Genomic DNA, 27,028 nt, shown 5'->3' on the forward strand with positions numbered 1-27,028 from the left:
AATAAATGGAATTGTGGCAGGACTGGCATTTTCATTTTTCAGCTGTCAGTTCTGCAAAGTCTCCATGGCCGTAGACAAAAACAAGTGTTAGGATATTCCAGTTTTCTTGCTCTGTCTATAGTTGCCAGGCATACCAGCCGAGAACTTGTCTAACAAATAACTTAATTTGCAGATCAAGAAACTTGCCTAAAAATAATTTTCAGATCAAGCAAGTGAATCTGTCATCCTAAAAAACATGCCTTATTTTGACTTGTAAATTAAATAGGAATGAAAGATCCGCTCCCTTCTCTTCTTCTGGATTTCCTCAGTGTGCATCATAGGAATGTGTGCACAAACAATGTGGCTAAAATTTGAAAGACAGTGATTTCTTTTGTTTTTCTTTTGTTTCTACAATGTCCAATAATCATAGCAACAGACATATTTGTTATACGTATATGATTCAGTAAAGCTACTGGCAGTCAGCAGCAGCAATTAAGCACATTGCCCTGTCTTTGTAAGCCAAGTCATTGGAGAATACTTGCTTAGGTAACTTCTAGGTAACATCTTAGATTGCCTGTGGAGTCAGAGGGAGGTGAAGGTCCTGCCACGGCAGGTCAGAGGGTGCATCTGCCCCAGGCTGCTCCCTGGGGACGCCTGACTTTCCGCCCCGGCACAGCTCTGTAGCACGTGTGGATGCTTTCCAGTGAGCACCATCGATAGCAGGGCGCTTAAACTTCCATTGGCCTGTTACTGGGTTAGAGTGTAATGTGGGGGCTATTACAGCATTTCAAATGTCTGGCTGCCAAGATTAACTTCTAATCAGTTTCCTTTTTTCTCTGTTTCTCTTTTTTTTCTTCTCTTTTCTCTCACTTGCAGTTGAACAGATTTGTAGTTTCTTTGAATTTTATCACGGGTTTTAACACATTTAACACATAAAAGGCTCCTTTATGCCTTTCTTTAACATCTTTTAAGTTAAGCTAGCAGTTACATGCATCTTCAGTACCTATGATTTTTATGTTTATCTATTACGCATATTAGACTTTCTGTCTGTGAAATGATATGATCACGTATTGCTCTGCTGTCGATATGTAGAAGCTCAGCAAGCACCGTCTTCACGTAGTTACATGCAATTATTTCCTGTTGTGGATTTCCTTTCACATCCTTTGGCACCTGCCAACCCTAGGCTGCATGCCCACATACCAGGGCTGGGTATCACAACTACTGAGTGCAGAAGCAGGTCTGTGACAAGAAGACGTGCCAAAAGCAATGAATGCAAAGTGTCTGCAGACCTCCAATATTTCCAGTGTCGCTGTCATGTAATGGCTTCCATTGCTATCTTTGCTCAGGAACTGGCCTCCTCCCACCCCCAATGCCATTTTTTTACAGGATGCATAAGTTAAAGATTTGTCTCAGAATGACCGTGGATTTATTTGCATATAGGTAAACTCAGATGTGGAAGTATATATTGTGTGCTTAAAAATAAAAATGTCTCTTCCTAGATAATAGAGACTTAGAGGTACTTTGGACAAGTCTACTTAGTGCTCATTTGTGGGTTCCTCATGGAACCATGGATTTTTCATGAGAGCAAATGTTTGTTTAACAGACATTCTGGGTAAAAAAAAAAAAAGACCTTTTTTTTCTTTTTTAGTACCTTTTATATGAAAACACTGCTACCTTCCTGTATCCACATCCAAATGTTCATTATTGTTGAGAAGACGAGTAGTCTTTTCTTCCCCATACATAGAAAATTTCAGAGAAAGGCCATTTCAGTCAACAAGCTCACATTTAGCTGGCAGTTGCGATTATTTTACATCTTCCAGACCTGAGTATCCAGAGGGAGATACTGCCAAGGTTGCCTCTTCTACATACACATGTATTCACTCATGCAGCTTACTGTTTAGTTGATTTATTCAATTTGGATTTTTCTGCATGTATTGCAAGGTCACAGAACATTGATTCTTTCAAAATATCAGTTCTCACTCCTTGAACAACATTAATGTGACGTAGGCAACTGTATGTGATTAACCTGCGGGAAAGTAAAAACAATTCTTTTACTATAACTTTAAATGGATTTTTTAGAAAGCTGTTCTGAAAATCATTTTTGTAAAACTGCCAGTCTCTCCTTATTTTTGTCTTTGTCAACACTACCATACTGAAAGCGTAAATACGTTACCATTGGACCACTAATCCTTTAAACTGGACCAGACAACAGTAAGATAATAACATTCATTCCTCAGTGTCTTTCACTAGAATAGATTCTTCTTCATTGCTGCAGCCCTCCTGGGTATACATCTTTCCTTTTTTTGTTTTTGTTTTTGTGGAAAAAATAGGAGTTCCCTGTGAAGATGGTGGAACTTCAAATACAAAGAGGTAAAAGTATCTGTAGGGAAGAATCCTTAATACTGAGGATGCTGCTGTTATCAGAAAGCAATCAAACTTATGTGTATTGCCAAGGGGTTTCATGTAGAAAATGCAGCTTCTCTGTTGTTAACAGACCACCTTTTAGAGAAACAGTGAATTATGAAATAATAGAAATGTAAGTTTCTGGACTGATTTTCTTTTCAGGGTAGATTCATGCTTTGAAGTGGCACTGTTAAGACAGGCGATGCCAATACTGGAGCCTCTCCTTTCTACTTCTATGCCTGAGCATCCACCTATAGTTCTATTTAAGTTCATAACGTTTTCTTCTTTGTGTTGTTTCCTGGCTTAAATTGTCAACTATTTTGTCTTTTAGTCCTTAAAGACTGCATACAGTGATAACAACATTGCAATTGCAAGCAGTGTATTCCTGCACGGTCTAGAAGAATAAAAAGGCAGAACTGAATTGTATTCTCCAACTTGAACTTTGAAGATGTAGGAAGTTGGTAGTTTTAGTGAATCATTTGAAATACTGTAGCATTTTCTTGGAAGGATACTCTTCATGTGTCTCAGCTCTGCATCACACAGTAGGAGTTTATCAGCTGATAACCAGTGTCGACCCTGATGTTCTAGAAGATTTTCAATAGTCTTCCTAAATACTCCTCTAGAAACAATGAAAATTTAGTGGAAGCAGAGATGACATAACTATGGCAAACCTTTTGTTAAACCAGATAGTAATAAAAAGTATATAATCTTAAAACAAAAGTAAATACCACACAGAATGCTACAGCTTCTTTGGATGTCCAGTCTTTGAGGTGGTAAAGAGAAGAGCCTATGCATTTCTGGACAGCCCAGCAATCACAGTCAGTAGCATAGCACCAGCTCATATAGGCTAATAGAGCTATATTTAAAAAAAGAACGCACAGTGGTGACTCCCACAGAGTGAAAACTGCAGGGGTTATGAGCACTGAAAGCCTGGGCAATTTTTTAAGTAAGTCAGTAGCAAACAGCAGCATGCAGCAATAAAGGTTGAAGGAGAGCTGGCAGGTCCCCTGCAGCTTGTTACTGCTAAAACTGGGAGAGGAATCTTCTCTTTGCAAGTCTTTTGCTTTCCTAGGAAGGTGCTTCTGGAATAGGTGAGAAGAGGTGCGTACTAACTGTTCGCTTCCTTTGTTTATCACAGTGTCCGGAGGCCGCAGCCGCTTGCATCTGATTGACCTGGGGAGCTGTGTGAAAGTGCTCAGCAAAAACCGGGAGGGCAGCTCGGGCCTGTGCCTCTCCTTGTCAGCGCTGGGCAACGTCATCCTCGCTCTCGTCAATGGCAGCAAGCACATCCCCTACAAGTAAGTGATCCTCTATAGTGCACCTAGTGAGAGGATGTGTTCGCTTGTTGGGGCTTGAGGCCGCTCTGTGGTAATCAAGACAGCCTTGTGGTAATCAAGACCGTCTTGAAATACTAACGTCAGTGCAGTGCTTTTGAGGGAAGTAGCAAACTTGTCTAAGGCTGCTTGCCACATGAGCTAACCTTGAGTTTGCTCGCTACACTGTGTTTGACATTCAGGTTTCAAAGGAGGAAGCCTGCTAAAATAGACCCCAGTTGTCTTACAGGCCTTAAGGACTGAAATTAAACGTGTTGGGATTTCGCTTTCTAGCGATACTGAAACGTTTTTTAATACCTCAAGGCATCTGAGATCCAATTACATAGTTACTACACTGCAACAAAAGTTGCTCACATAATAAAACACTGTAGAAGAAAATTATTTTGCTGTTTATTATGTTCCTTGAAAATATCTATCAAAATCAATGTACATCTTTGTTACAAGATTACTTCTGTGATCCAAGGTTACTGTAATTTTTAATCTTTGGTTTGAATTCGAGTATCAACTTTTCACTTGCAAAAAGAACTAGGCCTCATTTGTCACACCAGACAGGTGGCCTTTGCTCCTGCAGGTAGTTTCTGTGAAATTAGAGGAAATGTTCACAGAGTGGGTACTTTTTGTCCACATTTCTCTTCATTGTTGTCTCAGCCAATTTGTCATGTGTGCCCGTCTGAGACCAAATGTGAATTCATTACCCGTCCTAGACAGTGGTGCAGCCTTCCTTTTCAAGAAGACTATGATTTTGTGAGCAGGATTGCTTTTCTGTAGGCTAACGTGTAGGGAGCAGTGGCTAGCCTCACAGGCAATGGCCTTCAGTAGCCTCCTGTAATCAGAATCTTAATGAGTGTCACCATTTGTGAAGGACATGTTTATGAAGTCTGGCAGCAGGAACAACAGGATGACATGAAAAATTAACCAAGAAAGTCATTCACAGCACATATTTTATTCAATAAATTTCACCTGTTCTTCTCTTTTAAAGGATGCAAGCAGGTTATTATTTCCACATGTTCATTCCAGATTGTAAGGTATTTGTAAGGTTTATTTACTTGGTTTTGTCCTAGTTTTAGAAATTAAATATGGCTTGAGTTTGGCTATATTTTTTTTTCTATCATTTGATATATTCAGTTCTTACAGGAAAATTGGTTTGAAAGCCTGATATACCATTTATTTTCCAAAGTGTTTGGCAGTCTGGGTTTAAAATCTGCTCTTCAAAAATATTCCAATTTCTGAAATTCAGTTATATTCTAAGGGACTGAACAACAGCACATAGAAACATTCATGAATTACTTTGTGCATCGTATTCCTGTTTGCAGTGTGACGATAACTTGAACTCTACACTTGGCAAAATGAAGCTTAAACTATCTTTATCAAAAATGTGTCTTCCTTCTTATCAGTTTTTATGGATTAAAGGGAAGGCAGACTGATGGAATAGGGAAAAGATGTTAGCGATGCTCCCTTGGCTAGAACTAAACATGCAAAGACTGGTTACCAAATACCACAGCTGTCTTTCCTGGCAGTGCCTGAGCAGGAGAAAAGCGTCACCAAAGCCGTCTGCCGCTCGCTGCACCAGCGATCTCCTTCTGCAGGGATTCGCAGTGCGGCACTTGTGAGCGCCACAGGCGGAGGCACCAGCGCGCTCGCTCGTCACCCTGTCTGCCTTGCAGAGAGAAGATAAGAGGTCTCTTTAGGTCAGCGCCTCCTCTCGAATGTGCTGCTGTAAGACGAGGGGAGCGTGTGGACACGGTTTGTCACCTGTACAACAGGCACAATGTCTGTATTTCTAAGGAGGGTTTTTAAGATCTAATTTGAAAAACACGCTGATAAATTTAGGAGCGGGTTGTCTCTTCCTCTAGCTGGGGAGAGTGCAGAAGTCTTGTTTTTCCCCTAGAAGATGGAGCATTTTCTCTGAGCTGTTAAACAGCCATGAGGTATTTCGTGGCAGCCCATATGGCTTCCTGTGAACTGCATCTCCCAGTATCTCCAGAACAATGCAGACACCGGATTTTTCTCTTGCTGCAGATTTTAGTTCTCTAAACTCAGATGCCGTAAGCTGTCAAATTCCATTGCTGCATCCAGGCTCCTATCTGCCAGTAGTAGATGTAGAGAAAAATGTTTTGGATTCATAGCTGGTTTAAACAGATGTTACTGCATTGCCTTCAATGGGTACAGTGTTTATGCCAGGGGTGAATGTACCTCTGTCTGGAGTCTCTATGAAAAACACGTGCTCTCATCCAGGAATTTTGCATTTCTTTTCTACTGTTATCCATAAGACTACAGAGCATCTGAAGCCAAAAGCAGGAATCTTTTCCCCTGTGGGAGAGGGGAAGTTTGAGATCTGTAGCACAGATTTATATTAACTTTAGCATGGACTTGTCTATTATACATGTAAGAAAATAAGGTAGAAATTCTCACATTAAACAAGCCAGGTTGATTTGTTTGGCGGTCTTGTCTCCCAGTCAAGCTAGATGCTGCATGTTTCTCAGGAGCGGATAAGAATCTCTGTAACGGGCAACCACCTGCAGCTAACGAGTGATGAGGCCTTGATGCTTAAGAGTTTATCTTTCATATATGTGACTGTGATATTTCTCTAATATATCAGTTGCTTATCTCTTTGTAACTGTTGATGTCCAGACCTCTTCTGAATCTTACTAAGCGCTTAAGTCTGTCATGATAGGACCCAGTGAGTTCTTCCAGCTTCATATGGTTCATCTGAAAATAGAATTTACTCTTTATGAAATTGAAATGCATTGCCATTTAATGTCACCAGTTTCCATTGCTCTTGAGTTAAAAGCAAATGCCGCAGAAGACTGGGCAAGAATGATTTCCTCCACAAGAAAGGGCCACTTGCAACCTCAAAGAACAGCAAAGAACTCAACTCCAACCCTGGCCAAGTATGACAGGGCTCAGATCTGCTGTAGGAGGAAGGTTTTCCTAAGATACAATAACTGTTGATGCCTTTTTATTTTTTGAAAGCATTTCAGCTGTACATTAGTGCTGCATTATTTTCAAGATGAATGTGTTTTAAGCCCTCAAATGAATACCCATTTGCACAAACTCCAGATACCAGTGTATGTAGCTCACTATTCAAAAATTACTGCAGTTGCTAGGCAACAGGAGTGGTGATAATTCATGGTAATGCTGTTTAGGAAATAATCATTTTTATACATTTTAATGACTATGAGAATGTAAGAAAACTGTTTAAAACAGTACAAGGCTATATGAATTTCCTTTTCGGAAATTGCTGCTTGTTTTACCTAATAGGCTTGTTTCTTAATGGGCTACTCCATGTGTTAGTGATTCTGGAGGCATCCTGTAATTTGAACTAGATGCTTATAATTATCCATGGATAAAAATTTAGACAGGTGCAAGTCAAAAGTATGAATCTTATTCTCTGGACTCCTGCTTCTTCCTCAGATGGTTGCAGTTCCTCACAGATCTTACATCTTTCTGTTGTTTTCTATTGTTGGTTTTGGTTTGGATTTGCTTTTTTTGTTTTTGTTTTGTTTTTTTTTTCATTCTCTCTACAGAAGATAAAACCATGCTAAGTGATTTGCTGAAGGTCGCACAGGAGATTAGTGGCAGAGCCACCACATTTAAGATCTACTCTAGTGCTTAAACAGTGGGCTAATCCTTCCTTTCTTGTTGCATGGAAAGTCATAGAATTTATTTATTCACATTTATAAAACTGAACTAGAAAAAAAATGACTTTGTAATAGTGAGTTTAGACTGGACAAAAAGCGCTACTTAAACTTCAAGTGCCACTTAGACTCTGATATTTTATTTTCTCACTTTTTTGTATTTAAGGACTCAAGCAAATGTTCTCAGTGTCATGCAGACCTTTTTTTGCCCAAGGGTAAACTATCATTGCTTTTCAAGTGACGAGAAAGTCAGAAAGCATTGGGTTGTATATTATAAATATATATATAATTATATATATATATAAAATGCTGTAGTATAAAAATAGCCTAAAGAATATGCTCTATGTCATATTTTTCTTTTGTTAGTTGATTATCGCAGTGAAAGGCAAAAATGGAATTTGAATGAATCCATATTCTCTTCTTAGTTAAATGGTTGTATCAATCAGCATTCTTTTTTAACTCTACTAGCTTAATCAATGTAAAAAGAATATGTGTGAAGAGAACTAGGGGCCCAGATATCTTTTGTTTTTTCATACCTTGTCTTTGCATTTGGAGAATGAGTTAGAGTATTTTTCTAATAAGAAACCAGTCAGTGAAAACTTTCCAGGCAGAGATAAGGAAATCTAAAAACTAGTTCACAGTAAACTTGAACAAAGCTGAAAACAGCACCTGTAATTAATTGATCAGTGGCAAAGGTGCTGCACTATTCAAACTGTGCTTGCATTTCTTTGTTGCTTAACTTATTAGGCTGCAAAAGTGATTAATATGTATTGGAGATTCTTTGGCAGGTGCCAGTCAGGAGAAAAGCAAAGTGCAAGAATAAAGCAAGAGTTAAACTGATTTGAAAGCATTGGTATTGAAAGACTGCCCATTATAGCAAGTGTACTCATATAGTAATGATAATTTTCCTGTATTCGCTTTTATCCCTGCATAAATCAGGAATAACTCCAGAGTCATCAGTGGAATTGAAGCATTATAAATTGTGTTTAGCACAGAATCAGACCCTCTATGTTGTGCTAGCAGTGGAAGACACTGATAGGGCTTACATTTTGGTTATTGCTAAACACACACTGGCATCCTGCATCTGTCTCTGGGATCATCCTCATGTTCCTCCTGATGAAGCTCAGAAGATGCAATACCGTGAAGGAAGACTCCCCTAGTGCAATTCCAGGGAGGTTTTTCTGCAAAGTATTTTGGAAGAATTGGCAGTAACAACTAATATGTGGAAGAATTTTCTTTATAAGTGTGATAATACTTAGTGGACAACATCACTACTGAATGTAGCTTTTATTGCTAGGAATATCCTTGTACAATAAATAGTATTAGTACTGGAAAATTTGTTCTTATTTACAAGCTTGTGTTAAACCTTAATTTTGTAGGATTCACGCAACCATATCTGCTTGCCAGGTCCCCCAAAATAGTGCCAAAAATGAAAAGTATGCTCACTGAGAAATGGTTTATTGATTGTCTCCATCCTTGCCTAAACTTAGGATCAATTAAATTATTTTGTTCATTTGAGTGATCCCCGTGATTTTTGCTTTATTCTGCTAAATCTCTTTCTTTCTTCTGTTCCTTGGTTTTCTTCTCCTCAATGAGAACATGACATAAAAGCCACAGAAAGTCTCAAAAAAATGGTGCTGATTTTGGAGTCTTCACTCTTCTTGTGAAAAATTAAATAATTGTTAATTTATTACAAGTGGATGAAGAAGTGTTTTGCTGGTTTACTTGTGGAAATGTGAGAGCAGATAAAGGCTGGAAGGAAAGCAAAAACCAGGAGGGTCTGTAGGAGTGAGAACTGAACCAGAACCACAAGACTGGGAAAGGCTTCAAGGTGAATGGGAGAGCTCCAGGAGACACTGGCAGATAAGGCAGAGAAGAGGCAGCAATCCACAGAGGAGAACTGCGAAGAAAAGAAGAGAGGTGAGCCCCATCAAAACTGATACAACTAAGAAACATCCCTGAGTTAGTCCGCTGTAGGACGGCTGTCAACAGAGGTTTTGTTGAATTTAAAATAGTTCCCAATTAGCTATCAGAAATGGAAGTTGCTCAAGAACAGAAATATGTTTCCATGATACTTACTGGCCACCACGTCGCAGGCCAGAAGCTTGGCTAGCAGACAGCCAGGCCACTGAAGCAGAGCCACACAGGGGCTGAGGACCTGCCCCTGGCTGGCATGCTTTGGCAAAATGGAAGAAGAGCAATGACATGTTAGCAAAAAGTGAGCGCTGGAACACTGGCAGTGCAGCTGCAATGAGCGTTTGGAGCATCTGGCAATTACTTTCAACTTTTTTTTTTTCTTTTTTTCCTGCAGCTGACAGTTTTACTAGGTAGAATTTCTGACAGATTTCTTTATTCCAGGGAACACCATCCAACTAATAGTTATAATCAGGGATGCATAGTCAGAAAAAACTTCTTCTTCCATTCAATTAGAGTGAAATTTAATTTGCAACTGAAGAGTGGGAGAATAACGGCTGTTGCACGCTCCAGCAATATATGTTGTAGGGTTCATTAACAGTATGTTTTAATGTACAACAGTTTGTACATGGTGCAAGGTTTGAGCTGTATCTGCACATCCCCTACCTCACAATGTTTAATCCTCAGGTTAACAAGGAGAGAGGGCAAGATCCTCGAGGAAAGCTTCAGTGGAGCACAAAGTGACAGCACACCATTTCCTAGCATTGAGTTCTCAGCTCAGTCCTGCCAGACGTAAGAATGGCAGCATGATAGTTATTGGAACGGAGGTGTGTGGAGGATGTAAGCGATTCTGTTGCCTTCACTGGTCATAGCCCCTGCTACGCCAGTTTTACAACAGAGTTCAGTTGACGTGGCTCCTTCCTGAACAAGTGCATGGGAGGGAAGGAGCAGACCTCATGAGCCAGCTCCGTGGATGCTTTTGAGCCATGCACTGAAATTACTTCTGCATAGATACTGTAGCAAGCAAATAATGATGGACTGCGAACTGAAATGAGGAGCAAAGTGCTTATACTTTATAGCCAGACTTAATAGCAATTGCTAATTGCATTTAAATAGCCATTCTTGTCAGCAGCGTGTGGCTGTATCAGGGCAGGACACGAGGCTGATCCAGGGCCAGGACAAATGTAGTGGCTAATGAACAAGCAATCCAGTAGCGTGCAGTTATTGCTCAAATATAACTTGATTGGGACCCAAATAGGCAGTTGTAGTGATTTCATATACAAATTAATCTGCACTTAATTCATTAAAATGCTATTTTAAACCTTAATAGTGCTTCAGTCAGACTATCCAGCAGTTTATTCTCACCTGTTCTACAGCTGGTTCAGGCTCAATTGAGCAGAAACACATTTTCTACCATGCAAATGTAGAGATAATTCATTTAATGTTTAATTGAACAATTTTTAAATAGCCGCATTCATGGAATTACTAGATCTTGTGCAAGGCAGCAAATTATCAAAAAGCATGTTGAGATTTTCATTTAGTTGGCATTTTATTACTTCACATGTGTGGGTTTTAGTTATCTCCAGTTCCTTGAATAGTTGCGTACAAATACCAGCTGTGAAATTAGCTTTCATTTCCCCACTGATCCTTCTATCCCTGTATGAAACCAGTGTCACTTTGGGTAGAAAAGCAGAAAAATCCCACAGCAGGCAACCAAAGAAAATAGTTCTTCTTTGTATAAAGCCAGTGTGTAGCACCTATGATAACTTGTTTGCATTTGGACACTCCAACACTATGAAAAGGTTACAAGCTGAAAGGAGTTTAAAAGAGAAGAAGAGTGATGAAAGGTTTGAGATGAGAGGGTGACTCACCTGGAAGAACTGTGCAACAGAAATAAAGCTTCATTGCTTGCAGGGGGAAGGAGACCTCTGAGAGGGGAGATGACAACTGCTCTGAAGTATTTTGAAGATACGAATACACACAGGAGGAGAGAATCGTTGCTGGTGAAACAAAGTGGCAGAGTGGTTTTTTATCCTTAAGTAATGAAACAGAGGGATATAAGCCGGAAAGTGATTGCTGTCGGATCATGGAATAGCTTCCCAAGAGTTGAAATGAGCCCCTCATTGGTAGACTGTATTAAAAGCAACAGAAACATGTAGCTGCCAAATGCACTGCCATTAGCTGTTTAGCATTGGGTAGGGGCTGGGCTTAAAAGAATGGGTGCAGAGTTCTGGGCCAAATATCTAAGAATTTTCAATAGCTATATTTCCATTTTGACAATTTGTCTTCATACTGTTAGGAAAGTGAAGGAAGAAGGAAGATTGCCTGCACCTGGCAGGCAGTAAACAAATAATAAATAATATAACATGTTTTTGTATGTCTGCTAGGGTTTCCTTCTATGTTTGGAAGTTTGAAAATGAACAGCCTACTAGATTGGTACACTTGGAAGCAGTCAAAGAAATCCAGAGGCTTTCACTGGTGCCTTTCTCAGGACTCTGCCTGGCACCGGCGTGGGATGCCCAATCCATTTGTGTGCCAACTGATTTAGCTCATTTAACTGCTTCTTCCGTCCCCCACCATTAGCTTGCCTTTTAAACATTTTTTTTTTTGCTTTTCTTCTTTGAAATGCATAATCAAGTTCTCACAGTTCTTGATCCAAAAATCAGTGAATTCAGTGGAAGTCTTTTTATTGCGCTTTGGCTTAAACCCACAGATTAGAAAACATGCTTATGTGTAATTAGATGAGATAATCCTCAAATCCTTGCTAAGGGATTTTGCATGTAGTGGTTCATGTCCAGTATTTGACGATTTAGAGCTTAGTTTTTGAAAGAGGCAGTATGTGGTTAAGTGTTACCTAGTGATGGGATTGCTAGGGGTTTCTAGGGATGTGACTGATGAAATCAATGAATGTGAAAACTGGGAAGGTGCAGTCGTATAAGGAATTGCTTCAGATGAGGCCGTGGCTGAATTTGTAGCTCCAGATAAATAGGGATTTGTGATCACTGATGTGGCACGAATGGGGCTATTTGATTTTTCTCTTCAAAGCAGGAAATGAATGTAAGATTTTGACCGTAACTCGAAAATAAACAAAAATTTTGTTTACACTTTCCGGGGAAAAAGCTGAAGACTTTCTTCAGACTCTTTTTCTTCTCAGATTATTCCACCAATGAGAAACCTTTTGGAGTCCCTGAAGGGAGTGACATTATTCTGGATTTATGTGAATGTGCCTGATGATAGAACATCTTTTATTTTGAGGGTCAGCATTTTGCTCTAAAACAGGCTCTAGAAGCTTTGCAGAAAATTATGTGCTTGTAAATGGTAGGTATTTTGACCAGTTTATCTTGGCTCTTCAGGAGTGTTTCAGTGGCATTGCAACTGCAAGATGTTTTTTTCCATATACTATTTTTTTAAGTTCTCATTTTCATAGAGTGTTTGAGAGGAAAGAAATAAAGACAAGCCTCTTGCTGCCCTTCAGATACTAACTGGCTGCTGCTGAATGATCAAAGTTTTCTGGCTGGTAGTTGCCTCCAGGCTTGTACACAATGAACAGATGTGAAGTGAATTTTTAAAAATAGGCATTGACTTTTTAGAGTTAAGCAGGTTAGAACTAACTTCTGAAATATTAAAATGAGTTCTCTTTTCTGCCGTAGAAGATTAAATTGTTTGGTTTTTTTTTATTTTGTTTTTAAATCCTATCAGTTGATATGTTTGCTAGCAAGTGTGAGTTGATAAAATCAGTTTCAGACAGCAAATTTAACTTGGATAGATGTATTTTGTGTCATCTACCTCATCAGCAAAACTGCCCTACCTGCCATATATAAACTTATTTTTGAAACGGGGTTATTTTGAAAGGGGCTTGTGTTACTAAATTGCTTCTCTAATTCCCTGTTCATGAGTTTGTACTCTTAGGAAAAAAAAAAAAAAAGAGAAAGGAAAAAAAGAAGATTTGGAAAATCAGTGGCAAAAGTGATTTGTCGGTACTGTCAAAAAGATGAGTCCTTCTGCCTCCCTTTGGCCTGGTGGCTTCCTGAGAGTGGTGAGCTAGACCAGCAGTCGCAGAGCCGGCTATTTAGAGTGCCATGAAACACCTGGGCCCTGAAGCTGTAGCTTGAGTCTCTATAGGTGGAAGAAAGGAGGCCTTTTAGTTGGGAGATGAAACAGATGTGAAGGGATTTGGGGACTCAGGAAAGGAAGCGTTATACAAGTACCATTTCTGCAGTAGTGGATGCTCTCACTGATCAAAGTTTCTCTCATTGCCTGCACCACAGGCATCTCAAAGTGCTTGAAACATTCCCGGCTATCCTGCCTGTAGCTCTCAGCACCAGAGTCTCCTTGAGCTCTGCTGTGGGCTGAGCCAGTCCCTCTGGGCAGCTCAGGCAGGACTAGGCGTCCATGCAGGGACGGCTGGAGAACAAGTGAGGGGGCCGCTTTTGATGCAAGCTGTTGAAAGCACCTCATCATCTCTATGCAGGTGGAGCCTGTGCTCCCTGAAGCAGACTTTTAAGGACTGGACATGGTTTTCATGTCATCTTCCAGCTATAGACAGAGGCAGAATCTTCTTTGCTCCTGGACTGTGTTGCTCTTCTGTTGCAAGCAAGGGCGCTCACATGCTCCACGTGAAGTGCCTTGAAGTTATGAGCCTAAGTGAGAGGATGGGAATTAGATGCAGTATCCAGATCTGCTTCCCAGATAGTGTATAGTACATGTAAAAAAGTGTTTCCAAAACGTATATTTGTTAGAAAAATAACTGCTCTTCTGCAGAAAGAGGGAGAGAGCATGCTAGGAACTCTGTGTGCTCAGTGAGACGATGCCTGAGGGCATCCGTTGCGTCCTGCTATAATGTTTTTCATATGCAGAGACTCATGGAGCAATTGAGAGTATTTGCTCTCATGACAAAGGGAATTGAAGGTAACTCTGCTGTAGGTGCAACAGTCTGTACCAGTGTAATAGATCTGACTCTGAACGTACGTGTCTGTGAAGGCTATCACATTGTGCTCCAGCTGTAGAGCCCTCCTCTGTGCATTTTCAGCTGAGACTTACGTTTGTTTACTGTGGAGTGTAGCCTACAGAAAAAGTCAGGATGTGCTTTTAAGATCTTTGCATCATACAGAATATGAATAAGCATGTTAAACTTGAAACAGATTTTCTTTTCTCTTCTTGTGGGTTGAGAACTACCATTCTGGATGTCCAAGAGTTGTGTAATGGCATTATAATCAGCAACACACGCTGATTTGGTGCTAGACTTGAGTCCTCAGGATTCATTCCTGTGGAATCATCTGCGCATCAAACAAAGTTCAGGTAGGTTACGCTGCCGGCAAAGTCACCAGTGTCCGTGCCTAGGGACCACATCGGTTCCTCTGGAGCTCATCTCAATCCAGCAAGTGCCGCTGCGATGAGGCGGTGTTTGGGGAACGCTCCAGCTGCTGTGCATCCGAGTGCCCGGCTTCGGCCTTCGGCCGCACACACTCTTGGGGTTGTTGCTGGTGATCCTGGCAGGGTCAAAGCTTGACAAGGCAGGACCGTGGTGCTCCTGTGGCACACGGGTGCCCGCAGGAGGCAGGACTCCCCTGGGCTCTGCTGGTATCGCAGACAAATGTCTATTAGGCATACTCTAAAAACTGAAATGGATTTTTTTAATCTTTCCGAGAAAGTTTGTGATTTAGCTTTATTTTTTTTCTACCAGAGAAATCTTTTATCATAGCGAGATGATCCACTGAAAGCGATTTTTTTTCTCTGATTATGCCGTTATATCACATACGTGCAAAGAAAGTGAGACTCTTGAAAACACCTTGTTAAATGCATTGGCCAGGTTCCATCTGTCAATGTTGCTTCTCTGTAGAGTGATACTGATTCTTTAAATAAATATTTGCTGTACATTAATACCTGTATAGATGCCTAGTCAGAGAGCAAAATCTTCTGTTGCTAAAAGTGTCCTCTTGTCAAAGACCATTACTTTGAAGAGAAGAACAGATAACCTAGAGAGTAACAACAAAACACCATGTGTTTTCAATAGGGAACGTTTAGTTGTGGGCTGAAAATAAAGAATGCTGTAAGCTGTATATGAAATCTCAACAGGGAAGTGTTCAAATGTAACAGTAATAGTGTGTCTATGTGAGAAACATTCTGACTAGGAATTAACACATCTACAATCTAAAAATTACACATTTTATACAGTGCTCATCTATTTCATTTTTCTGTATTGAAACCATCTTTAAGTTCAGAGCACAAATAGCTTTTTTAATTATTTTAAGTTACTAACCACATGGATATAAAAATGATATCCAGATGCTTCATGATAAATATTGCCAGTGTGTCTTACTTCATCTTAATTCATCTCCCAGAAATATAAAAATCATTTTTTTCATATGAATACCTAATTCTTTAATCCATTTTAAATCAAATGAGTCAATTCTTTACTCTTTTTATGGGCATTATCTTATCATTGTTCATTAATTGTGCCAATAACTGAACCTGTTCTTTATGTAAGTTCTCTTTCAAGGCTGCACAATTTGGAAGTGCAAATTGTGACAGAAGCCAACTAATTGCCTTAAATACAAAGGCACTGAGTTAACTGCTCTCTACTGGCATTCTAAGTGTCCACATCACCTTTCCCATCATTTGCAGTGCTAAATGCAAGTTCTTCTTGGCTGATTTCATACCATGCGGTAGGACTATGTGGGTAGAGGTTCTTTCCAGGTCTTTCTTTTTTTTTCATACTAGATGAACATGTCAGCTGTGTGGTCTTATCATGTTCATACTGAGACTTTTCTTGTTGTCAAATCAGAAAGCCTTATACAATTTAACTATACAACACTTCCCCTGAATTATTTCAGGAGACCTAGAAAGATGGAAAGAGTGGGAATTCTTTACCCTTCCTGCTGTGCAGATTTTGGGAAGATGAGTCCTGAGCAGTGCTTGCTCCAGTTACCCCTCATATGGAGAGGAGGATTTTTGTACCTAACTGGGGAAAAAATCCAACTTCTTAAGGGCAGGGCTAGATGACTCTTGAGAACTGGCTCAGCATCCTATCTCTGCCATGACTCAAGTATTGAATTGCACAAATACTGACCACCAATGGATATTTTTCGAGTGGTTACGTTAGAACTAAGTTGTGTTCTTCAAGACTTTTTCTACATTTTTTCTATCTTTGATTCAGAGTAGGGTACAATAAATACAGATGCAGTTCCTGTATTGAATCTCATGGTCTTCAGAAAAGAAACTTCAGCATAGTTAGACTGCAGGGTATAGGATGGGCCCATCACATGCTGCTTTTCAAATTCCTATCCTTTCATTCTTATATTGTTTCCAGGCAAAGTTTTCTTCAGAATACCTTTCCATTAAGTCTATCTTCTACTTACTGTGTTATGTCGTTTTTATATCGTTTATATTAGTTATTAACTGTAGAACTTTTATATCTCATGATACCTTTAATTTGTCCAGACTACAAAATTGTGCATTGGACTCAATTTCCTGCTTGAAACATGTTACCATCTTTAATCCTTTGCACTCATTATCAATTAATAACAGTATAAAAATCCATTTTCCCCCCTCTTCATCTCCAGTGTATTTCAATGCCATGACCTGTCCCTTCTACTCTCTGCAGTTACATCTTTGGTCATTTCCTGTGCTAGACTTGTAGGTGACCCACAAGAGAAAGTGTCCTGGCTGTTGTCCCAGTGCTTCTGAGGGCTACTCCGTGTGCTCTGGTATCCTGCATGATGCTCTTTCATGTGGTGGAGAAGGGCTAGAGAGGCTCTCAACTGCTCTTTTCATTTAAATATTTTCTTTCATATGTGTAAGATCTGAAATGGAATTATATGTGCTGCTGTGCTACGCTATGCTAATTCATTACCTTCATTAAATGACATCTATCTTAACAGAAAGAGATCAAACAGAATTATTTTTTCTCTATGCTACAGTTTAAAGCTCAGAATTCTGACCAGATCATTAGTGTCTCATTTTCAGATGAGCTAGCCAAAAGGTCCCTAAATAAAAATTAGTAGAAAAGATTAGCTAGGAAAGCTAGGCTGGTAATGAGCTGTTGCACTATGGTAATGTGCTAGGTTGATAGTTCATATCTAGCCCTAATCAGTGCTAAGTGCGAGTTGTCAGCAAATGATAGCTAATTGGTGTTTCTTGGAGTCACATTGCAACAAAAACACTAGAATAAAAATAAATCTTTTCTTTGTGTACAAGCTAAGAGTTAATTATAAATGCTTGGGTCAAATACTCCTCTTAGCTACACTAAATGTAAATCTGTTGCCCTTAGGGAGAATGCATATGTTGTCAAAACTTCGTTCCTTTTGTGTCATTATTGCTTTTCTGAAACTGATACAGAAGCAGCTTTGAAAAGAAAGCAGCAACTTTAAACCATTTGTTATGCATTTGATAAAAGTTATATATCACATAAAAAACAGCTAAATCTGAGCTATTGGAAAATATTAATAAAGCAATAATGACTGAAACTCCCATGACCGTCCATTTGATATTGTGTTATCGTGTTCATTTGAGAGCTGTCCATGAAATTAATTGGACACAAAATCAGAACACAGATCTGAAAAATTAGAAAGCCAGAATAATCTAAGCCATGGACAGGAAGGATTTAAAAAGCTGGCTAACTATAGCTGGATCTATAAAGATTTTTGTCATTGCACAGCTGTAATTAGCTGGTTCTAATCACTCTTGTAATACGGGAAGTACCCTTGCTGCCCTCAGTAGCTGGCAGTAGGAGTGACTGCTGTAGGAATGCACAATGCTGTATTTCAAAACCATGAGGTCTGAGAAGCTCAGAGAGCAGGACTGACTCAGAAATCTAAGCTCCAGGACATTTCTATTCACTTCCTAAGAGGCTGAAGTCACACTGTCTCTTTCTCAAAGTATTTTTAATTCACCATTTAATTGACCATTTCCAATCAGATTTGACAGAGGGAGATTACTTGAGAAATTCAAAGTCTGTGTGAGGTTCCTGGGAAGGGTGGCTGGGAAAGAAAGCAGACTGATGTGGGTGCCCCATGTGGACTGAGCCAGGGGCCTCCCGTGAGCCAGCCAGCACCTGCAAGCCAGCAGCTAGTGGAAGAAGCTGAAGTTGGAGGAGATGAGTTAGATGGGATATGGGGACAGGACTTGGAAATACTGCCAGGATGGAGAGGTCATAGGAGTATGGAGAAGCGGGGGCACCCAAATTGTTAGAAAAGGGAGAACATAGAGCACAAACCCACTGGAAATCAGTCTTTGTTAATTCCTCTGTTCGTGGAACAGCTTGTTCTTTTATTCTGATCCTCATCATTTGGAATGCAATTAGAAGAGTGTATTTTCCTTCTGAGTAAAATCTGTACAGTCAGCAGACAAACCCCTCTATAAATGTTTTGCTCATCAGTGTGTATGCAGGAGGAGGGATGAAGAGAGGAGCTTAAAGGAGTTCCCTGCTAAATTATCTGAATGAAGTGATCAGTTTTTGCTGTTTCACTAGCTTGAAATTTTAACATCAAAGTGTTAAAGTTCTGCTTGAACACAAATTCAGTATTAGCATTCAGATGATAGAGGAACGAATCCTTATGGCCTGAGTTAAGACACTCTTTGGAGTAAATCTGAGTATCAAGTATTATTTTCATGGAGAGGGAGCCTTGAAATGTCTTGACTATTCCCCAGATGGGGAAATCTGGAATGTATGTTTGTGCATTTAAATTCAGCTTTCCTCTGTGACACCTCTGGATACAACTCTCACCATCTCTTATATGCAGACTTGGTATCTATTGTCTGATTTTCGAGGTGAAAGAAGAGTGGTAAATGCTATCTGTCTAGACCTGAGTAAATAATTTAATTGGTGCCCCATGAGAAATTATTAGTTATACCGAAGAAGACGGGGAGTTGTAAACAAGTCAGATAGTGAAGACTTATGAGACAGCAGTAGCTTGTGTTGAAGTGATTGCCAGCAGAGTGGAGGGGAGGCCGCCAGGGTCCTCAAGGATCAGTTTGGAGAGAGATTTTTTTGTAGTGTTATTATGAGCAACCCTGGCACACAAAGCGGATGTGCGCTAATCCCACTGGCTGCTGCACAGAGCTGAGAGCCATCAGTTGTGCAAAGGGAGACCAGAACACGAGCCTGGAGCAGCCGTAGGGCCCTGAGGATGAGAGTGATGAAAGTGGCATGAATGGCGCGTCTAGTAGTTCAGAGTGCAAGGGCTTGCTCTGGTGGCCTCCTAACAATTTCTGCTGAAGCCTGGGAGCTCATCAGCTAGGAAGGTGGGAGCAGGGAAGGGTGAGCATCCACCATTGATGTAACAGTGAGAAGGTAAGGAAGTCTGAGGAGGCATCAGGAATGACAGCAGTAGGAAAATACGAATGCATTAATATTAGTGTATTAATAGCATATAGCAATGCAAAACTAGCAGGTCCTCTTCTGGGTGCACCTCTGGTCACCCATATAGATGAAGGCCCAATTCAGACTGGAGCATATGCAAGAAAGGCTGGTGGAGGAGCTGGAGAGCTCTTTCTTGTGAGAGAAGATTAAATGATTGGGCTTGCATAGCCAAACAGAGTTAAAGAACAGCGAGAACGTGAGAAGGAATATAAGCAGTACCTGTAAATACAAAAACATAAATGTGCCCAGGGATTCAGAACAATTTAAAGGGAAGGATATACAGGAACATGGACAAACCAGGAAGGAGATGGCTCTAAATAAGGATTAGAGATGTGCTGCTCTGAACTAGAAATGGGTTGGGGTAGATGCTGTGAAGCCCTGGTTGTTTTCATGATACATCTTGATAAATATGTGTGTATGATTATCTGTACTTGGTAGGTGTGGGAATTGGTAGTTCAGTTTCTTCTCACCTCAGGCCCTTCTCATCCCTTTCCCTTTGATGTCTTTCTCATAAGGATCAGGCTCACCGGAACAGACAGTGCTTTTCTCTCTCCTCCTCCTCCTCATATGGTTGTTGTGCATGCGCTTTCCTTTCCCCTTGGCCTTCCTTGGGTCTCCAGACACACTAACAGAGTTGACCTTTCCCCATCCTTAGGAGTGTGCAGTAGTCATGCAGACGGAAGTGTGAGGAAGGTGCAGAGTCCTCATGGTAAACTGCAACAACAATATAGCCACTGGGCCATAAGAGTGGCCAATTTCAGCCCAAATACCTTTCTAGTATCCTCTGACTGTAGTCAACAGCAGATGCTTAGGGGACCTTGTAAGACTAGACCAAGTATATTGCCAAAATATTCTTACAGCCTCAATTATTTTCAGCTGCCGGAATTTCTGAGCCTCAGTCAGCAGTGGCTTTGTAAACAGAGCGGGGACCTTGCAGGCGCATTGGAAATGAGTCCAGTTTGAGGCTTTTTGAAGACAGTTGGGGGTTGAAAAGGGCTTTTTGTGAAAGACAGACTCAGTTTGTGTTTGAAATGTTATTTTAATGCTTCTGGGATTTCAGACAGCTAAATCTTTAATAGGTATCTTTTTATCATTTAAAGCCAAACACATACAAACATTAGCAGTTGTATACTGCTTTCTGGCACTCATGAATCTGCATTAACCACCAATTCTGTGGAGAGGCAGCTATTAAAATGGAAATACTAGGATTTGGAGTTGATTTTTCTGGGCATAATAGATGCCTATAGAATTCTAAAACATGTTCTAGTTACCTCAGGTAAAATGGCAAGCTACATAACCATTACTGTATGGCAACTTAGAGAGTTTCTTTGCTGTCACAAGCTTTTAGGAGATCTCTGAAGTGTCAGAGATGGAAGACTCTATTGAGGAGCTTGTCTAATTAATGGTATTATAGTGGGCAAAGTAAGTACATGAGTCCTTTTAAGGGGGAAGTGAAACTTCAGATAACATGAAAAATGTATGTGCCTTATTAATATTTTAAATTGCTGTATAGATAAAGATAAATATAATTAATACTGCCTATTTCCAAGTGGTTTATATAGAAAAATTATATGTTTTAAGAATAAACATTATACATTGATTTGGCTCCTTTTACTCACAATGAGTAGTACTTGCATGGAGAGTGGGGCTCCTCAGGTTTTATTTGGAATCCTCTATGAATAAAGCTTGATGAAGTGCATAGAGGGGTAAAGAACCAAACGTTTAGTTTTCTCGTGCCTGTGTTTATAGATGCTAAAATTCCCACTCCCCAGCAGCAGCTGCTAGATTTGGCCCTATACTGACAAAAACTTTTAAACACGTCATAAAACTGCCTGTGCTTCCATGGCTTAACTTCATGTATTTCACTTCAGGCACAATTATTTTATTCATCATCTCCATATCCAGTTACTGGATCTGTAGAAGTGCAGTACAAAACCTACTGAAGCTTGTAGGAGCTTTTGTCTGATTTCAGTGGCCACTGGGCTTAGACCGTAGTACCATGGGTTTCAGTTCATAAAATCTCAATTTTCTGGCTTGCTTTCAGACATTTCCAAAACCAGGCATGGGTAGAGATATTTTTGCCTATGAGCATCAGTTGCAATACGAGATAACATCATTACTGTTATCGCACAGTTTGTCTCATCGCACCTCCAAATCCCCCACTGTGAGAGTAGCTGAGCCCATCTGTGGATGAAAGTTGTTGCTATTCAGTGGCCATTCATTTTCATGTGAAATGAGTTTTTGGTCTTTCGCCAGTCCCTAGAGGAGTTTGTATTACAAGCACACCCCATCTCTGTTGACTGCTGACAGTACAAATATCGAGGCCAAAGACTTACAGGCCAGGGAACACTGTTTATTTGATTCTACAAGCGTCATCGCGGGTGTCTAAGAAAGAAAGTTATTTTGACCTTGAATCTATATATTGCATAGTAAAGCAGAATGAAATCTGTGAAGTGAAACCTGCTTTCTGGACCATTTTGCTGTTTGGAGGAATATGGATGTAAAGGAGAAGCTCAGTTTTCTTATTCTTCTCAAAAGAGAGGAATTCCTATAGACACCCAAGTCCATACTTATCCCAGTTAGATCCCTCACCAGATGAGGCGGAGATGGGCACTCATGGAACCTGCGGAGTTCAGTGAGAGTCTCCAGGTGTCTAAGAGCTGGATAAATTACCTGTAGATGCCCAGACAGAGTTCCTAGATGACTATTCAAGAAGGCCTGAGCAATTCAGGCCAGTGTCTTTTAGCAGCTTTTAGCAGCTTTTAGCAGATAGAAGCAGAGTTTGAAGTAGTATGTGAAGAGAAACTTCAAAATGATATTTAAATGATCACCAGGATTGACAGTACATCTTGAGGCCTGTGGCTGTTTGCTTTCATGTTGTTAGTTTAGTATTTTCACTACTTTACTTTGTGTTTTGACAGTTTATAACTAGGACCCACTTGCATATAAGTTAGAAAAGAAAAAAAAAATCTATTGATCTAGGCAAATAGTTTGAGAATACTAACCCCAAGAGAATTGTTTTTCTAAGGAATTTCTCTCTTAATTATGGCATCCAAAAACATATAATACTGGCTGAAAGTTTCCCCGTGTACTTTCTGTGGTGTATTCTGGAGGGAGGTGTAAGGAGTTTCAGTGTTGTTGCTGTGGGAGCTCAAATCAGATTTCTCTCCATCCATCCAGTCATTAATTCATCAATTTTCACTGCGCTTTCAGAGGTTTAGTCTCTTCGAGCCTTTTCTATTGTCTTCTCAAAGCTGGTTAAAAATGGCCAACAGGCTAAAAGATGTAGACAGCATGAATTTTTAAGTCTAACTGTATTCTGCAATAGGTCTAGTGAGTGGCATAGATAAATTATCTAACCTTTGTACCTTAGCACAGTCCAAGACTGCTTTTTTTTTCTTTTTTAAATTTTCTGGTCAATAATCTGTGCATTTTCTCTGCCCTCTACTATAGTGCTGTGGATTGAACACTGTGGGGGGCTGGTATATAAAATCTTCCTTATCAAAATGCCAAGTATTTTGCTGAGTGACCTTCCCAGTTTCCTGAAGATGTCATCTGTTTACACTAGCAGCAGTTCCAAGTGGAGGGGTTTCTAAAACTGAACAGCAGTCAATTTATTTTCAGGTACCACTCCATTTGAAATTGCAATTAGGATAACTAGCGCTGCTCTCCAGCACAGGAAACGGGGAAGGTCATGCTGCCAAACTGTTGGCATCTTGATGAAGGAGGGTAAACTACTGCTGTTGCTACTGTAGATCAAATGAGCCAAACCAGAATGAAGTAATTATGAAATCTTCCCAAAAGATCATGAATATTCATGGATCAATTACAAACATTTGAAGTTAATTTTCATTTGAAGAAGCAACCCTGGAATTCCACTCTCAGTACATGAATCACAGCACTCTGAAGGAAAAGGGCAAAACACTGTTGCTTGTTATTTAAGCTAAACGGTGCCCCGTGAGCAGCAGCGGGCTGCATGGAACCTACCGCACGGCTTACTGCTCAGGTTTGCTTATCCAGTGGCACTGCACTGCTTGTCTAGCTGAAGCTGGCTTTAACTCCAACATATGGCTGTAGAGTTTAATTAGCTCCTCGGATTAATTGAGCATCTATTTTTCCAGTAGAGAATTTATTGAGCGCTGACACTGTAATGAGACAAAGCGCCCGAGTCTTGCTTCTTTGTCATCATCGCTGGCTTTGTGTGCTTGTGTTTAATGGCTGCTTGCGAACGATGTTGGGCTCTGTGATAGGAGTTACAGTACAGGGGAAAATGATCATTTTATCCATTTTCAGTGCTATTCTCCCTCTGCAGCTGTGACTGTCAGTCTGTTAGAGTTGCCTTCACGTCTCCTCCTCCTCCCTTTTGTTACTTGCTCTTGCTATGACTTTAAAGTCTATCTGAATCAGCTCTCATTTAAGTACTTAGTTCTGTCCTCCTTCCTATATCTTCATTGATATGACTGCTTGATTCCTTCCTTTTTTCCATTCCTGATTTTTTTTGGCTACTCTCACAGGCTCGTGCCCCATACACTTTACTCAGTTCTCCTGTTTTGCAGCATTTTTGGTGGTAATCCATGATCCCACAGATCATCTTGCTACAGATTTGTTCTTCCCTCCTTCACACATTCTTCTGTCTTTCTGATTCATCTCTCACTAGTCGCTGGCCTTTCTCATCTGAAAAAAATTCACTCACCTTCTACTGCTCTGATTCCTTTTCTGTCCATGGTGCTTCCCTAGGGTTCCTTTGCACCAGTCCAAAACGTTCTTGTTCTTGACTGCGTTCTGCCCTTAAGCTGTAGTATAACAAATCTCACCAAAAATTTTAATGAGTGCATGCTTGCCCAGGTCTCATAATCAGTAGTCTGTATCCTCCTGAACTGTTGACTACTTTCTCTGTACCAGCCAGGCTTTTCCTCTAGTCTTGTGTTTTGCAGCATTGTCTATAACCGTTTCAACAGAATTATTCAAATATTTATATTAAAATGTCCTTTTCTGTGACACTTGAAGACAGCTAGCATGCAGGTTGAAACACTGTTTGCCATGATGATTGAAATTCCCTTGCCCACACTTTTTTTTTTTCTTTTCTATTTTGATTTCAAGATACTTGATTCATGAGTCATCTTTTTGGTCAAGGTTTGTACCCTGCTAAGCAAAATGAAACCTTTGGATCAAATCCTTAAGGCCTGTGAAGACATTTATAAATAACACTGTTTCTCCAGATCAAAAAAAAAAAAAGAATGCAGATAATCCTTGATTTGTACATTTTTGTTCCAATGAGAAATAGCTTCATAGATGCATTTTTAGTCCAGATTTGTTTCACCCCCAAACTAAAAATCCCTCTGATAAATCTAAGTAGTCAATTTAATGCATAAGCTGAAAGTTGTTGCTGTCCTTGTTTTACTCTAAGGTAACCACCTGTGTTCACTCTGCACCCCCATATTTGATGGCTGTGCTCAGAGCATAGGAGGCAACTGCCTAAGAGTGCCCAGACCCCAGTGCTGGCCCCTTCCAGGAGTGCGTGACCATGATGGGGCTATAAGGATTAACACTATCCGGTCACAGAGATAACCCATCTTTCCAAAACCCAGATGTATATGATATATTGACCTGTAAATAAGGGGCCATGGCACCAGCTTGATATCCCCAAAGTGTGAAATGCATCTGAACCAAACCACATAAAATCGTGTGTTTAGACTAGGCAGTTCAAATGTTCAGAAGCGTGTCTAAGCATTACTAAGGTCCATGCAAAGACTCTAGAAACTTTTTTCTTGAATTGTCTGAGTTATTTAAACTTTCAAGCAAACCCCACCATGGGTTTAGCTCCAGGGTCAGGACAAGCTAGTCCATATGGTTAAGAAATGAGAAGGTGGAGGAGGGACCATCCTTCTCGTGCTCCCGCGGAGCTGGTTTGGCAGTGTGCAGCCCAGACCTGGGCTGGCAACGTCAGCAACAATGTGCTTTTAATAGGCAGGTGACAGTGGAACTGTTGCATGAGAGCAACTACTTTACTGTAGGATAGTTGTACTATGGATGAACTTAGATTGCTGAAATCATTCAGCAGACACTCCAAGGAGTCAGACTCCTCGTGGTATTTTTGGTTAACAGGCTACTCCTCCAGGCTATTTTGCAGATTGATGAAGTTTCAGCAGCTTAGGGAACTTTTATACAAGAATTACAGCTCTTGAATGAGCACTTTTGGGGATGAAGGAGTTTCAAGGAGGATTAGTTTCAAGGAGGCAGTTGCTGGAGCTCTTGGAACCCTCTTCTTCTGTCTGATTTTCTTCTCTGTCTTTGGGGAAAAGAAACAAAAGATGCTGTTGTGTGCGTATCTGGCACATGCTTATGTGCTGTCACATGGACAACAACCTTTCTGCAGTAAGAAATTTTTACTGTTAGGCTTTTAAAATACAAATGTCAAGGTGGGGAACTTTTTACAATACTGCAATTCCCTGCCATCCCATATATGACCAAAGCAATTCTTTTCTTCTGCCCTTGTCTGCTGCTGCATCACATCCTTTTCCGATGTGGTTGTGATTTTCCTGGCATTCGAGTCTGACCACAGCATTTCCTCAGTGTAGTCCTTTCGGCTGGATTCCCTTCCTCTGTGTAGTGAGCACAACTTTCTGTATTGTGCTGGGGTACCTCATGCAAAATGAGTTCCTGTAGTGGCAGGGGCTATTTCTGTGTTATGTTTCCTACTAGAACAAGTTCTTGATTTCTCCTGTGCCTCGTTTCACTAGGGAAAGGGTTCTCCCAGTTAAGGGTCCAACACGCTGCACGTCCTTCTGCCACTTAGCAGAATGCATCTCTCCGTTGTGCTTACAAAGCCGGGCCGACATGGCTGAACCACTGAGAGCTTTATCGCTCCGCTTGGTCTCCCTTTGCTTGTGCCTACACACATTGCTGCTATTTCCTCCTTCCCTCTATTAAAATAATTAACAGAAAGACATAACCAAGCAAACTGTACTGTTTCTTTTGATGAACTCAGCTGTTACATACATGTTGCATGCACTATGGGATTTGTATCTTTTAAAATATAAGCTCTCCTCAACAGGGATGATTTCAGGGTAAGAGGAGCCAAAGACAAATGGAGAATTTATATGGTTCTCCCACTATGTAAACATTTATTACTTCTAATAAAGCAGTGCATCAGAACAAAAGAATAGAGTTAGGGCTTCATGATCAAAAAATAACTGCTGTAGTTCCAGGAATTTTTCATTTGACATACCTCTATAAATAATTAGATTATGAGATACCTGAGGGCATACATTATCTTACCCTGTAACAATAACACCATGAGGAAGTTGACAACATTCTCCTTTTGGCTAAGTGCCTAGGAAGACACCAAGGTATATGATTAATAGAGAGCACTAATATACACTCTTGCATTTCATAAAGCT

The 27,028-nt window shown here is 40.3% G+C and overlaps 1 protein-coding gene across 1 annotated transcript in view; it reads left to right on the forward strand.

The window, feature by feature from the left end:
* Positions 1-27,028, forward strand: part of KIF26B (kinesin family member 26B) — a 272,866-nt gene that overhangs the window by 221,051 nt on the left and 24,787 nt on the right. The window contains exon 10 of the mRNA XM_088524291.1: positions 3,521-3,680. Coding sequence (XP_088380417.1) covers positions 3,521-3,680 — 160 coding nt within the window. The remainder of the gene's footprint in view (positions 1-3,520; positions 3,681-27,028) is intronic.

This window comes from Tinamus guttatus, unplaced genomic scaffold (assembly GCF_059628265.1).
Source record: "Tinamus guttatus ecotype Peru unplaced genomic scaffold, ASM5962826v1 Tinamus_guttatus_pri_ptg000208l, whole genome shotgun sequence".
In the NCBI taxonomy this organism is placed as follows: Eukaryota; Metazoa; Chordata; class Aves; order Tinamiformes; family Tinamidae; genus Tinamus; species Tinamus guttatus.